The sequence below is a fragment of the Ornithorhynchus anatinus genome, chromosome 4 (assembly GCF_004115215.2).
Source record: "Ornithorhynchus anatinus isolate Pmale09 chromosome 4, mOrnAna1.pri.v4, whole genome shotgun sequence".
NCBI lineage: Eukaryota > Metazoa > Chordata > Mammalia > Monotremata > Ornithorhynchidae > Ornithorhynchus > Ornithorhynchus anatinus.
This window is the reverse complement of record NC_041731.1, coordinates 22,454,672-22,468,014: the sequence shown is the minus strand read 5'-3', so window position 1 is coordinate 22,468,014 and position 13,343 is coordinate 22,454,672. Positions and strand designations below refer to the sequence as shown.

General features: G+C 70.0%; 1 protein-coding gene across 2 annotated transcripts; it reads left to right on the top strand.

The window, feature by feature from the left end:
- Window positions 1–1,089: 1,089 nt before the first annotated feature.
- On the top strand, window positions 1,090–13,338 carry RTKN (rhotekin). 2 transcript variants are annotated; one of them, XM_029063180.1, is made up of 12 exons: window positions 1,090–1,225; window positions 5,672–5,871; window positions 6,078–6,139; window positions 6,517–6,570; window positions 6,664–6,781; window positions 7,224–7,436; window positions 8,146–8,240; window positions 9,273–9,379; window positions 10,771–10,896; window positions 11,903–12,098; window positions 12,251–12,355; window positions 12,576–13,338. In XM_029063180.1, the coding sequence occupies exons 1-12, from the start codon at window positions 1,154–1,156 to the stop codon at window positions 12,884–12,886; spliced, it is 1,659 nt and encodes a 552-aa protein (XP_028919013.1). In that variant the 5' UTR covers window positions 1,090–1,153; the 3' UTR covers window positions 12,887–13,338. The 2 variants fall into 2 exon arrangements, with proteins under 2 accessions (XP_028919013.1, XP_028919012.1); XM_029063179.1 differs by having other exon boundaries at window positions 10,765–10,896.
- The last annotated feature ends 5 nt before the right edge of the window (window positions 13,339–13,343 follow it).

Below are 13,343 nucleotides of genomic sequence, written 5' to 3'. Positions count from 1 at the left end.
CACGGGGCCACGCTGCTTCCCCTGTCAGCTGCGTGACCGTGGGCGAGGGGCTTCACTTCGCTGGGCCTCGGCTACCTCCTCTGTAAATTGGGGTTTAAGACCGTGAGGCTCGGTGGAAAGAGCCCGGGCTTTGGAGTCCGCGGTCGCGGGTTCGGATCCCGGCCCCGCCCCTTGTCGGCCGTGCGACCGTGGGCGAGTCACTTCGCTTCTCCGGGCCCCGGTTCCCTCATCTGGAAAACACGGGGGTTAAAAAGCGTGAGGCCCCACGTGGGGACAGCCGAATTCCCCCGTTTCTCAGGCGAAGGGGGCTCTGCACGGAGTCAGCGCTCAACTCTGCCACTGGGCCTCAGTTCCCCCATCTGTCAAATGGGGATGAAGACCGTGAGCCCCCCGTGGGACGACCTGATTCCCCTGTGTCCACCCCGGCGCTTAGAACGGTGCTCGGCACCTAGTGAGCGCTTAGCAGATACCAACACTATTATCATTAACGAATGAACGACATATTCTGGGGGGCCTCGGTTGGGGACTGGGGGACGAAGACCGAGTCCCACGTGGGACAAGGCGACGACCTCGCCTCCACCCAGCGCTTAGAAACAGGGCAGGGTTGGTATCGGTGTTGTTGCTGAGCGCTGGGTGCGAGGCACTGGGCTAAGCGCTCGGGAGGGACGAGGGGGCGACGGAGGACGGGCCGGCGGGAGCCCCTCCCCCCGACGGGGACAAAGACCCCATTCAGCCATCCCTCTCTCCCTCCCTCCCTCCCTCCATTCGTTCATCCGGCCAAAGTCCCCAGGCCTGCCCCGAGCGGGGCTGGGCCGGGGCTGCGGGGGAGGGGCTGCAGGGGCGGGAGGAGGGGCCGCAGGGCTGCAGGGGCGGGGGCTGCCCCAAACAGGCCTCTCTCCTCCCCAGCGTCCGGGCGGAGCGGCGGGACCGGCCCCGGGGACCCCCCACCCTCCGGCAGCCCGGCCCCACCCACCTTCCCCTCCCCTCCCCTCCGGGGAGGGGGCCGGAGGGAGGGGGTCCCCGTCCCCCACCACCCCCGACCTCCCCCACCCACCCCCTGCCACCGGGGGGCCCGGCCCCTAGGGACGTGGGGGGGGGGGGGTCCCCAGCGGGAAGGGGGTCGGCGGGCCCGGGCCGGACCCCGAAACGGGAGATGCAGGACAGACTCCACATCCTCGAGGACCTGAACATGCTCTACATCCGACAGTTTGCCCTCAGCCTCGAGGTAAAGCCCCCCCCCGCCCTCGTTCCCCTACCCCCAAAGCCCCGGCCCACCTCTCCCGGCCCCCAGAGGGGCGACCGACCCGGCGCTTACCCCGCGCGGGGCGCTGGGCCTGGCCCCCGGACCCCCAGACCCGTCTCCCGCCTCGCCCGCCTCTCCCCGCCCTCTCCATCCATCCGGGGGGCGCGACCCACCCGGCGCCTACTCTGCGCGGGGCGCTGGGCCGAGCCCCCGGGCCCGGGCCGCCTCGCCCCGGGGCCCGCTCGTCCCGGCCGGGGCCGGGGCCGCCGCGGTCCGTCCGTCGACGGGGCGCTCGCCGTGCGCGGAGCGCCGGGCCGGGCCCGCCGGGGGACGGGGCCGGCCTCACGAGGACGACGGCGACGGTGTCGGTGCCGGGCACCGTGCGGAGACCGGATCGATCCCGGGGATGGGTCGTCCCCGCTCGGGATGGAGTCGCTTCGCGCCGTCCCGTCTCCCCCGCCCTCCTCTCGGCCCGGTTCGGTCGATCCGTGGTGTCTGTCGAGAGCGCTGACTACGTGCAGAGCGCCTGGACGGGGTGCCCGGGACGGTCCGACGGAGGCGACGTGGCTTCGGGGCGAGGGCCCCGGGCTCGGGAGGCGGAGGATGTGGGTTCTGATGCCGCCCCCGCCACTTGTCCGCCGTGTGCCCCCGGGGAAGCCGCTTCGCTGCTCCGTGCCTCGGTTCCCCCCCTCTGGAAAATGGGGACGAAGACCGAGAGCCCCACGTGGGCCGGACCCGGTGACCTCGTATCCACCCCGGGGCTCGGGACGGTGCTTGGCACGGGGGAGGCGCTTGACAGATGCCGTCCTTCTTCTTCCTCTCCTTATTTTCGGCGATAGGATCGACAGGCACGTCCCCTGCCCGCAGAAGGGCCGTTAATCCGTCGACGGTAGTGATTGAGCTTACCGGGAAGCGTGGCCTAGCGCACGGAGGCCGGGCGCGGGAGTCGGAAGGTCCTGGGCTCGGATCCCGGCTCCGCCACCCCTCTGCTGCGTGACCTCGGGCGGGTCACGTCGCTTCTCCGGGCCTCAGTTTCCCCATCTGCAAAAGGGGGGGGTCGAGACCCCGAGCCTCACGCGGGACGGGGCCGTAGCCGACCCGATCTGCCCGGGGCCGCCTCAGCGCTCAGTACAGCGCCCGGCGCGTAGTCGGCGCTTAACGATAATAATAATTATTATTATTATTATCGCGGCGTGCGGAACACTATATTGGGAGAGCCCAAGAGCTTACAGTCCAGAGGGACAGTCTGCCGTGAATAGATGGTATTCACTAAGCACTTACCGGGCGCCGAGCGCCGCGCTGAGCGTTGGGGAGAGGCCAGCGGATCAGAGCCGGGAGACGCGTTCCCTCCCGACGAGGAGCCGAGCGTCGGCGCGCGGAAGGCGCCTGATTAATACCGAGATGATTAATTGTTAAGGAGCGGAGAGCGTAGGGGAGCGGAGCCGGCAGCGAAGGTGGAAGGGGGTGGCGTTTACCGGGGAAAAAGAACCCGTTTGCGTTCAGTCATTCCTTCAACGGTGTTTATTGAGCGCTTACTGTGTGCGGAGCACTGTACTGGGCGCTTGGAGCGTACAACTCGGCAACAGTCTGCAGCTCGGCCTGGCGCGAGGAGCCCGGGGCCGGGAGTCGGAGGACCCGGGTTCTGATTTGGGCCGCGCCGCCCGTCTGCCGCGGGACCTCGGGCCAGTCGCGTCACTTCTCCGGGCCTCCGTTCCCTCCTCTGGAAAATGGGCATTCGATCCCCGTTCTCCCTCCTCTTTCGACCGGGAGCCCCAGGCGGGACGGGGACTCCGTCCCACCCGATGCACTCGGGCCTACCGCGGTGCTTGACACGTAGTTAAATACCGAAAAAGAAACCCCGACCAACCCAAGAAAGAGCTGGGGGTTTGTCTCGGGGAGGAACCCGGGCGCCTGTCTTCTGGGTGGAGCGGGAAGCGGCGTGTCTGCTGTGGGAGAGGAGGTTGGGGGATGCTCCCGGGCCGGCGGGGAACACAAGCGGCTGCGTTTATTGAGCGCTTACTGTGTGCGGGGGCACTGTCCTGAGCGCTCGGGGCGGGACGTGTCGTCGTGACCGCGGATTCCGTCGTACTGTCCTCTCCCAAGCGCGGAGTCCGGCGCTCCGCGCGGAGTCCAGGCTTGGTAAATAACGATAATTCAGAATATAATAACGGCATGTCTTAGGCGCTCTCTAGGCCCTGTCCTAAGCGCCGAATGCCATTCGTGGATCGGTCTGCTCCCTCCGCCCCGTCTTCCAGGAAGCCAAGCCCCAGACCCCCGAGGCAGCGTAGTAAGCGCTTTGCAAATCCCATTAAGAGGTCAACGATTTTATTCCCACCGATCTCCCTGACATTTTTTTTTTTGATGGTGTTTGTTAAGCGCTCACTCTCGTCAGTGGTAGCGAGCGCTTCCTGGGCGCAGAGCGTTCTACCGAGCACTTTGTTTCTGGTCTTCGTTAAGCGCTTACTCTGCGCCGGGCACTGCGCTGAGCGCCCGAGTGAAGCACGGGCCGATGGGGGCGGACCCAGCCCCCGTCCCACGTGGGGCTCACGGTCTTCATCCCCATTTTACAGACGAGGGAACCGAGGCTCCGAAAGGCGGAGCGAGCCGCCCGAGGTCACACGGCGGGCGAGCGGCGGAGCGGGGATTAGAACCCGGGTCCACCGACTCCCAGGCCCGGGCCTCTAGTCAGTGGGCCACGCCGCTGCTCACTTGGGGTCACCGACGAGACGACACATTCCCTGTCCGCTGAGAGTCTCGGGGCGGGAGACGGAGAGGAATAGAAATCCGCAGTTTAGAAAATCTGATTTATCGATGCGGACACGCGTGGGGATGGGCTCGACGGCCCAGATCCCTCTCCCCTGCGGTGTAGACCGCAGAAGCGACCGTGTTCTGGGTACTGTAATAACGACAGGGATCTCAAATAATAAACAGAGAAGCGGCGCGGTTGGAGGCCGGGAGTCGGAGGGCCCTGGGTCCCGATCCCGGCCCCGCCGCTCCTCGTCCGCCGTGTGATCTTGGGCAAGTCACTTCACGTCTCTGGGCCTCGGCCGCGTCCCGCTGTGACGTGGGGATTAAGATCGCGAGCCCTCCCGTGGGGCAGTGATTTTTTGTCTAACCTGATTATCCTGTATCTGCCCCAGGGCCCGGCACACAGTGAGCGCTTAGCCCACACCCTAAAGAAACCGAAACAACCCAAAGAAACCAAACAGTTTACAGTCTAGAGGGGGAGATGGGCACATATCTTGAAATGATATTCTCTAAACTGCGTACTGAGATCGATGCCTGAGCGCCTCTCGGGGAAGAGGGCGGGGCGAACAGCAAGCGTCCGAAGGTCGCAGATGCCTTCATTTCGTTCACTGGCGAATTTTTTGGGCGCTCACCGCGTGCGGGGCACTCTCCTAAGCGCTTGGAAAGTACAGCCGGGCAACAGAGAGGGCCGATCCCAACCCGGCGAGGGGCTCCAGGTGTAAAAATGCCACAGAGGGGAGGGGGGGGGCGGCCGGGGAAGAGAGGGGAAGGCCCCCGGGAGGAGGCGTGACCTCAGTAACGGTTCCAAGGCGGAGAGGGCGGCGGGCCCCGGCCGTAGACGGAGGACGGGGCGATTCCGGGACGGGGCAGGACGCGGGAGACGGGTCGGCGGCGAGATGGAGGAGATGGGGGAGTTGGCGCTAGAGGAGCGGAGCGTGCGGGCCGGAGTGGCAGGGCGGGGGTAGAACGCGCCGCCGCTCTCGGCGAACCCGTTCACGCTCCGTGAGGGCTGTCGCTCCGTACTCCCGGGTCCGCCCTGCCCTCGGTCTCCGAGATACGGACCCAGATCCTCACGCCTCACGGGCGAACGCCCGCCTCACCGACGGTGGTATTGGTTGAGCCCGTCAACCAACTAGGCCCGTCAACCAACTAGGTGCCGGGCCCCGTTCTCAGCACCGGGGTAGCTGGGCGCGGTCCCTGCCCGCCGTGGGGCTCACGGCCTTCGTCCCCCTTGGACAGGCGAGGGAACGGAGGCCCGGAGGAGTGAGGTCGCTCGCCCCGGGTCACCCGGCAGGCAGGTGGCCGAGGGGGGATTAGAACCCGTGACCTTCTGATGTGGCGAGCCAGGTTAACAAGAACCACTGCTATTGGACGCTTAGCTCACCGTGGGCCGGGACCCCGTCCCGTGATTCTGTCGTAGTGTCCTCTCCTGCGCGTTTAGTACGGCGCAGCGCACGGAGTGAGCGCTCGATAAATACCACGCGTCGAGCGATCGGACGATCGCGCCCGGTGAGCGCTCAGGGGAGGCCGGGCGGCCTAGTGGGCCGAGCCCCGGCCCGGGAGTCATATGCGTAGGCGCGTGCGTGTGCGGAGCACTGGGCCACGGTGCCTGGCCCACGGCGAGCCCCCGCCAGACACCGTCGCGACGCAACCGCCGCCGACGGCCGGGTCGCTCCGCAGGACACGGAACTGCAGCGGAAGCTGGAGCACGAGATCCGCATGCGGGAGGGGGCCTGCAAACTTCTGGCCGCCTGTTCCCAGCGGGAGCAGAGGCTGGAGGTCACCAAGAACCTTCTGGTCTGCAACGGTCGCATCCTCAGCTACATGGGCGAGCTGCAGCGGCGCAAGGAAGCCCAGGCGCTGGGGAGGACGGCCCGACGGTGAGGAGGCCCCGGCCCGGGGTGGGCCGCGGGGTGGGGGGGGGGGTCCCCCTCCCGTCCCGTCTCTGGTGCCCGGCCCCCCCCCCCCGCCCTCCGACCCCAGCGACCTCGCGCCGTCCGCGACCCCCGGCCGGGAGATCGGGAGAGCCCCGGGGCGGCGAGGTGCCGGGGTCGGGGCACGACGACGACGACTCCTCTCCCCGCAGCCCCTCGGACGCGGGAGCCGTGGAGGAACGCGTCCCCTGCCGGGGCCGAGTCTGCGTGTCCGGTGAGAAGCCCCCGCCGGGGAGGTCTGCCCCGCCGGCCCCTTCCCCGTCGGGGCGACGCCGAAGGGGGCGGGGGATGAGGAAAAGCGGGGCTTAGTCTGGGTCGAGAGGCCTAACGCTGCAGGCTCCCGGGGGAGACCCGGCCCCGGGGTGAGGGTGAGGGCTCCGGCTCCGGGTGGGCAGCGCCACCGCCAGCCAACCGTCGACGGGGGCCGCGGGCAGGGTCCCCGGGGGGAGGGTCGGACCTGTTCTCTGGCCGGCGGGCCCCCCGGGGCCCCCCGCACCGCCGGGCCGGCCGCCCCGAGGGCTCGTCTGCCTCCCCGGCGGGCGCCGGTCCCGTCGCCTCCCGCCGGCTCAGCCCCCCGTCGCCTCCCCGCAGATCTCCGGATCCCCCTCATGTGGAAGGACACGGAGTATTTCCGGAACAAGGGAGGTACGTGCAGGGGGGAGACGGGAGGGGGTGGCGTCGGCGGTTTGGAGGGAGCGGGCCCCGCCTCCCTCCGCCCCTCCGTCCTTCCCTCCGCAGACCCCCGCCGCTGGGCCGTCTTCCTGCTGTTGCGACTGGGCGAGCAGATCCAGGACACGGAGATGGTGCTGGTGGACCGCACCCTCACCGACATCTCCTTCCAGACCAGCGTGCTCTTGTAAGATCCCGCCCGGGGGTCCCCGGCCCCCCCGGTCCGGCGCGGCCCCGGGGCCGGCGCCCGGGGCCTCGCCCGCCGGCTGGGCGGCTCACTTCTCTGGGCCTCGGTTCCCTCATCTGTAAACGGGGGATGAAGACCGTGAGCCCCAGGTGGGACAAGGACGGTGTCCCACCTGATGAGCTCGGACCTCCCCCCCGCGCTTAGCGCGGCGCCCGGCACACGGTCGCCGCTTAACGGACGGCGGGAAGGGCAGCGGGAGGCCCGCGTCCTCCCTCGGGACGGGGGGAGGGCACGACCCGGCAAAGGCAGGAAGTGGGGGCGCGGGAGGGGTCCTCCGGCGGCCCGGGCCTCCCCCCACCCGCCGGGCGCCTCCGCGGCCGTCTCGGTTGGCGGCTGAGGGGTCCCCCGGGGGCCGGGCGGGGGTCCTCCCGTTTGTCCACAGCGCGGAGGCGGGCCCCGACTTCGAGCTGCGGCTGGAGCTCTACGGGGCGTCGGCGGAAGAGGAGGGGGCCCTGTCGGCGGCCCCCCGGCGCCTGGCCACCAGGCTGACCAGCTCCCTGGGCCGCTCCTCGGGGAGGCGCGTCCGGGCGGCCGTGGACGCCGCCGGCGGGGCCGGGGGGGCCGGCCCCGCCCTGCTGCCCGCCCCTGCCGCCGGGTGAGTGTCCGGGGGGAGCCCCGGGGCGCCCCCCCCCCCCCCGCCGTCCCATCGCCCCTCGGAGTCCGGGGGGCGGGGAGGGGCCCGGGCTACGTCCGGGGAGGGTCTCGCGGGCCGTGGGAGCGGCGACCCGTCCCTCCCTCGGCAGGCCGGACGAGATGGCCTCTGTCACTCGGCGGTCGGTCGGTCCAACCCTCTTTATCGAGCGCTCACTGGGCGCGGAGCGCCGGACCGAGCGCTTGGGAGAGGTCGAGGGAACGAGAAACGGACACGTGCCCTGCCCGCGACCAGCCGACGGTCCACGCGGGGAGAGAGACGCGATGAGAAAGCAATAAGAGCACGGCACCGTCCTAAACACCTAGGAGAGTACGCTGCATCAGAGTTGTGCTGTGATGGGGATGAAGCCCGGCAGCCCCACGTGGGACGTAGGCAGCGTCCAGTCTGATCAACTCGTTTCGATTCTGGCAGTCAGTACAGTGTCTGCCCAGAGTGGGCGCTTAACGGATACTGGTTTTTTTTTTAAAAAAAAAAAAGGGCCGGGGAGGGACGCGTGGTCGTCTGACCCCTTAGGCTTCTCTCTGCCTGATGCCTGTTTTGGGGTTTTTTTTTTAAGGTATTTGTTAAGCGCTTACTACGTGCCAGGCAGCGTACTAAGCGCCGGGGGAGATCCCGGCTGATTTCTCTGTTTCTCTGACTTCTCCCCTGCCAGAGGTCCTCGTTACCACCTACTAGCCCAGACCGTCCTTACTCTGGCCGAGGTACAGGACGGGTTTCGCACCCACGACCTGACCCTGACCAGCACCGGTGAGTGGGGATGGGCGGGGGTCTGAATGCGGGGCGGGGGGGGGGGGGGGGGGCGTCCTGAGCAGGCTCACCCCCCACCTCCCCGGCCCCCCTGTCTGCTCTGTGACCTCGGCGAGGTCACCTCGCTTCTCTGGGCCTCAGTTCCCTCATCTGGAAAACGGGAGCTGGGTCCGTCAGCCCCACACGGGACGGGGGGCTGTGCGCGACCCGATTCGCTTGCATCCACCCCGGCGCTTAGCACGGTGCCTGGCGCAGAGTAAGCGCTTGACCGACGCCACCGGTATTATCGTCGCAGTGCTGTGACAGAGGAGGCACTCAGGAATTGCTTTGGAACGTCCGTCTCCTCCTCTAGACGATAAGCTCACTGTCGGCAGGCGGCACGTCTGATAACGACGATGATGACGATGATGGTATCTGTTAGGCGCCTGCTATGGGCCGCGCACCGTTCTGTGCGCTGGGGTAGATGCAGGGTCATCCGGTTGTCTCCCGTGGAGCTCACCGTCTTCATCCCCATTTTCCCGCTGAGGGAACTGAGGCCCAGAGAGGTTAAGCGGCTCGCCCCAGGTGCCTTGTCAGCAGACAAGGGGCGAGGCCGGGATTAGAACCCACGTCCTCCGACTCCCCAGCCCGGGCTCTTTCCCCCGAGCCGCGCTGCTTGTTCCACTGGCGCGGAATTTCCCGAGCGCTTAGTCCGGCGCGCTCTAAGCGCTCGGTAGATACCACCGACGGCTCGATTGACGGTAGCCTGTCCCTGGAGACGGTCAGCTCCTTACGGGCAGGGAGCGGGCTTACCGACTCCGTTCTGTCAGACTCTCCCGAGCGCTCAGAACAGTGCTCCGCACACAGCGAGTGCCGCCGACGGATCGCCGGACCCGAGTCTGTCCCCGGGGACCGTGGGCTCCTGAGGGGCAGGGAGCGTGCCCGCCGATTCGGTTGGATGGGGCTCCCCCCCCGGGCGCTTGGGCCGGTGCCGCGCACACCTAGCAGGCGCTCAGTAAGCAGCCCGAGTCGATCGCTCTCCCGTGTGCGCAGAGGAGAGCCCGGCGTGGCTGCCCTTGTACGGGAGCGTCTGCTGTCGCCTTGCGGCCCAGCCCCTCTGCATGACTCGGCCCACCATGAGCGGCCACGTCACGGTGCAGGTGAGGAGCGGCGGGGGTCGCGGGGCGCCGGAAGGGGAGACCATCGAGGATGCGGGGACCCCGGGGGGCCGGAATCTGCCATCCTTTATGCTATGGGGTAGGACGACGACGAGTTAGGGGCAGGGGACGCGTCTGTTTGGGTTGCGCTGGGCTCTGCCCGTAGCGAGCGCTCGGTAGACACCCCTGCCGCTTAACGGGGTCAGCACCGGCACCGAGGGGACTCGGGGGTCCCCGACGCCTGCCCCGGCGCCACACGGGCTCTCCCCGCGACACGCCGAGCATCCCGTGGCAAGGGAGAAGATCTGGGACGTGGGCGACAGCACGGCGGGCCCTTCTCCGGTTTTGATGACATTCGTTAAGCGGTCACTCTGGGCCCGGCCCTGTACTAAGCGCTGGGGTAGACGCGAGCTCCTCAGGTCGGTCTCAGTCCACGTCCCACGTGAGGCTCGCCGCCTCCATCCCCATTTTACAGACGGGGGAACCGAGGCACAGAGGCGACTCAGCCCCGGTCACGGGGCAGACAGGCGGCAGAGCCGGGATCAGAACCCACGTCCCTCTGACTCCCGGGCCCGGGCTCCACCCGCTCGGCCACGCCGTTTCTGCTCTAGGCGCGGCGTCCTCTCCACTGGGCCGCCGACTCCGTCGGGCCGTACTCTCCCAACCGCTTCGCGCGGTGTGCCGCCCCCAGGAAGCGCCCCGGGAATAGGATCGATCGACTGCTTCTCCGATCGATCGCCGGATTGGGGGCGGGGAGCCAAGCCGGGCTCGGGGGGGGGGGGGGGGGGGGACGGGGACGACACTGGATCTCTGGGGCAGCGGAAGGGTTAGGAGTCGAGGCGATGGGGCCGGCCTACGGATGGAGAGGGAGTGGGTTCTAATCCCGGCTCCGTCTCGTGGCTGCTGGGCGGCCCCGGGCAAGTCACTTCACTTCTCTGGGCCTCGGTTCCCTCATCTGGAAAACGGGGATGAAGACGGGTATCGTACTCCCCCAAGCACCGAGCCGAGTGCCGCGAGGCCCGTCCGCTCGCGTTTTGTCGCCCGTCGCCCCGCCGTCTAGACCGGGAGCCCGTCGTCGGGTAGCGACGGCCCCTCCGGGGCCGCGTCGCACTTTCCAAGCGCTCGGTACGGGGCCGTGCCCGCAGTCAGCGCCCCATAAATACGACGGAAGGAATGAACGTGGGACGGGGACCGTGTCCAACCTCGTTAGCTCCTCGCCACCCCAGCGCCCAGTACGGTGGCTGGGACGCAGCCTAAGGAAAACGACGCGTCGAGGGGCGCGGGGGCCGGGTCGGGGGTGCGGGGTTGGGCGGGGGCCCCCGGGCGACCGGGCCGGGGGGGCTCGTGTCTCCTCTCCCCCCGCCCCCGTCGACCCTGGTTTTCCGCAGCGACAGGGCGGCCAGCGGCGGAGCCGGGGCCGGATGTACGCCGTCCTGCAGGGGACGAGACTCTCCTGTTACCGGCGTCCCGAGGAGGCCGAGGGCGGGGAGGAGCCGGCGCTCACCATTCCCATCAATAAGGTGACCCCCGCCGCCCCACCCCGGCCGTCAGCCCCCCCGCCGCTATTTACCGAGCGCCTCCTCAGTGCGGAGCAGGGACGGGACCGTACGATGGCGTCGGTGAATCCCTGATCCCGGGAGGGCCTCCGTCCTCGTGTCCCGCAGATGACCGCTCTCCCCCCGTCTTCAGAGCCTTACCGAAGGCGCGCCTCCTCCAGGAGGCCCTCCCAGATTAAGCCCCATCTCCCCCCTTCTCCCGCTCCCTTCCGCGACGCCCTGACCTGCTCCCTTCCTTCACCCCCCCCCGCCCGCCTCCCAGGGCCCGACGTCCATATCGGTCATTTTTCATTCTGTACGCTAACGTCGGCCTCCCCTTCTCGACGGCGAGGTCTCCGCCGCGGGCAGGGAACGTGTCCGTTGACATCTCGGGGCCTCTCCCCCGGCGCTCCGTCCGGCGGGCCGCACCTAGCGAGCGCTCCACAGATAGGACGGTTTCTCCACGTCCGCCCCTACCGCCTGGTGCGTCCGCTTCTCTGCGTCTGTCTCCCCCGACTCGGTCTCTCCTCTTCCCCTTCCTTCCGCTCCGCTCGGCGAAGAGAGCGAAGGAGCGCCGGTGAGAATCCATCGGGCTGGGGGGCGGTCGGCGGCGGCGCCGCCGGCTCCGTCCGGTCGTAGTCGTCGAGCGCTTACCCTGTGCCGAGCGCCGGGCGAGAGAGGACGGCCGGGCGAGAGAACGATAAACGGACACGTTGCCCGCCCGCGGCGAGCTTACGGTCTAGACAGATGCCAACCGAGAGAGATAAATGACGGAGAGGGACGCCGGCGGCGTGGGGGCCGAGAGGAGGGAACGGGGAGAGGGGGCAGCGTCGGGGCGACGCAGAAGGGAGCGGGAGGAGAGATGGGGCTCAGTCAGGGGGGCCTCCTGGAGGAGGGGTGCGCGTGGTTATCGCCTGCGGGGTCGGGAGGGGGGCGAGCGCCAGGACCCACCACCCCCACCCGCCAGGATGGCTCTCCGTCCCGCCCTCAGGAGACCCGGATCCGGGCCGGGGAGCGGGCCGGGGGCCCGGGCGGCCCGGCCCGGCTGAGCATCAGCAACCGCTGCGGGGGAGGCGACGTCACCTACGTCCTCTGGGCCGGGGAGGAGGAGGAGGAGGAGGAGGAGGAAGGCCGGGCCGCCCTGCGGCCTTGGATGGAGGCCTTCTGGCAGCTCTTCCACGACATGGGTAGGGCCCGCGGGCCGGGCGGGAGGCGGCGGGGCCGCTCCGTGTCCGCGTGCGGGCGGGGGGGGGAGGCCGGGAGGCGCCCGATTTTACGAGCCCGAGGGGGAGACGGGGGGCAGACGGGGGCGGCCGCTGTAACCCCGGTCCGCCCCCAGGCCAGTGGAAGCAGTGCTGCGACCAGCTGATGAGCATCGAGGCGCCCGCCCCCCGCAAGCCGCCCGTCCCGCTGCCCAAGCAGGGCTCCCTGTACCACGAGATGGGTAAGGGAAGGGGCCCGGCGGGCGCCTACCGGCCGGCCCCCGGAGGCGGCTGAGCTCCGCCTCCCCTCTGCGCCCCCCCCCGGCCCCGTGCCCGTCGCCTGCCCTCACGCCCCCCGACCTCAGCCCGCACCCCGTTCCGCTCCGGGGGGGGGGGGGGGGGCCGCGGCCGAGGCGGAGGGGACCCCGGGGCCCGGCTCACCCCCCCGCCCCCGTCCCGCAGCCATCGAGCCCCTGGACGACATCGCGGCGGTGACGGACATCCTGGCCCAGCGCGAGGGGCCGCGGCGGGCGGACCTCCCCGCGGCCTGGCTGGCGCTGTTGGACCCGGGGGGCCGCCCTCCCCGCGGCTCGTCCCCGGCGCCCCCCGGCTCGGGCCCGCCGGCCTGGGGCCGGCCCCGCACGCTCTCGCTGGACGACGCCACCCGGGGACGCCCCCCGGCCCCCCGCCCGCGGCGTCCCCCGCCTCCTCGCGGGCCGCCCGGCCTCCGCGGGGAACTGGGGCCCGGCCCCTGGCTGCAGTCCCCGGTGTGAGGGGGTTGGGGCGGGGTGGGGGTCCCCGCGATGCTGTCCGGCGGGGGGTGGGGGCGTCACGGGCGGGACCGGCCACCCTCCCGACCCCGGTGGGGCCCGCTGGGCTCCCCGCCTTAACCGGATGTGGCGGGGCCGGGGGCCAGGATGGCGGGCTGCCCGCTTCCCGGCTGGGGTGGGCGATGAAGCGCTGCTTTGAGGCAAAAGGCCGTCGCCACGGCGACCGGGGGCGGGCGGGGGCGCAGGACCCCTTTCCCTGGGAGCGAAACTGGAACGGCCGCTGGCCTTCCCGGCCCTCTCTCCCCCGCACTAACCCGCTCCGCTTGGCCCGGGCGGGAGGGGCCCGGAGGGGCCGCCCCGACGGGGTCGCCCCGTGGGCTGGGGCCGGGCCGCGTCCCCCTCCCCCCCCGCCGGGGGGGCGGGGGCGTCCGCTCATTAAACGACCATTAACCCTAGCACC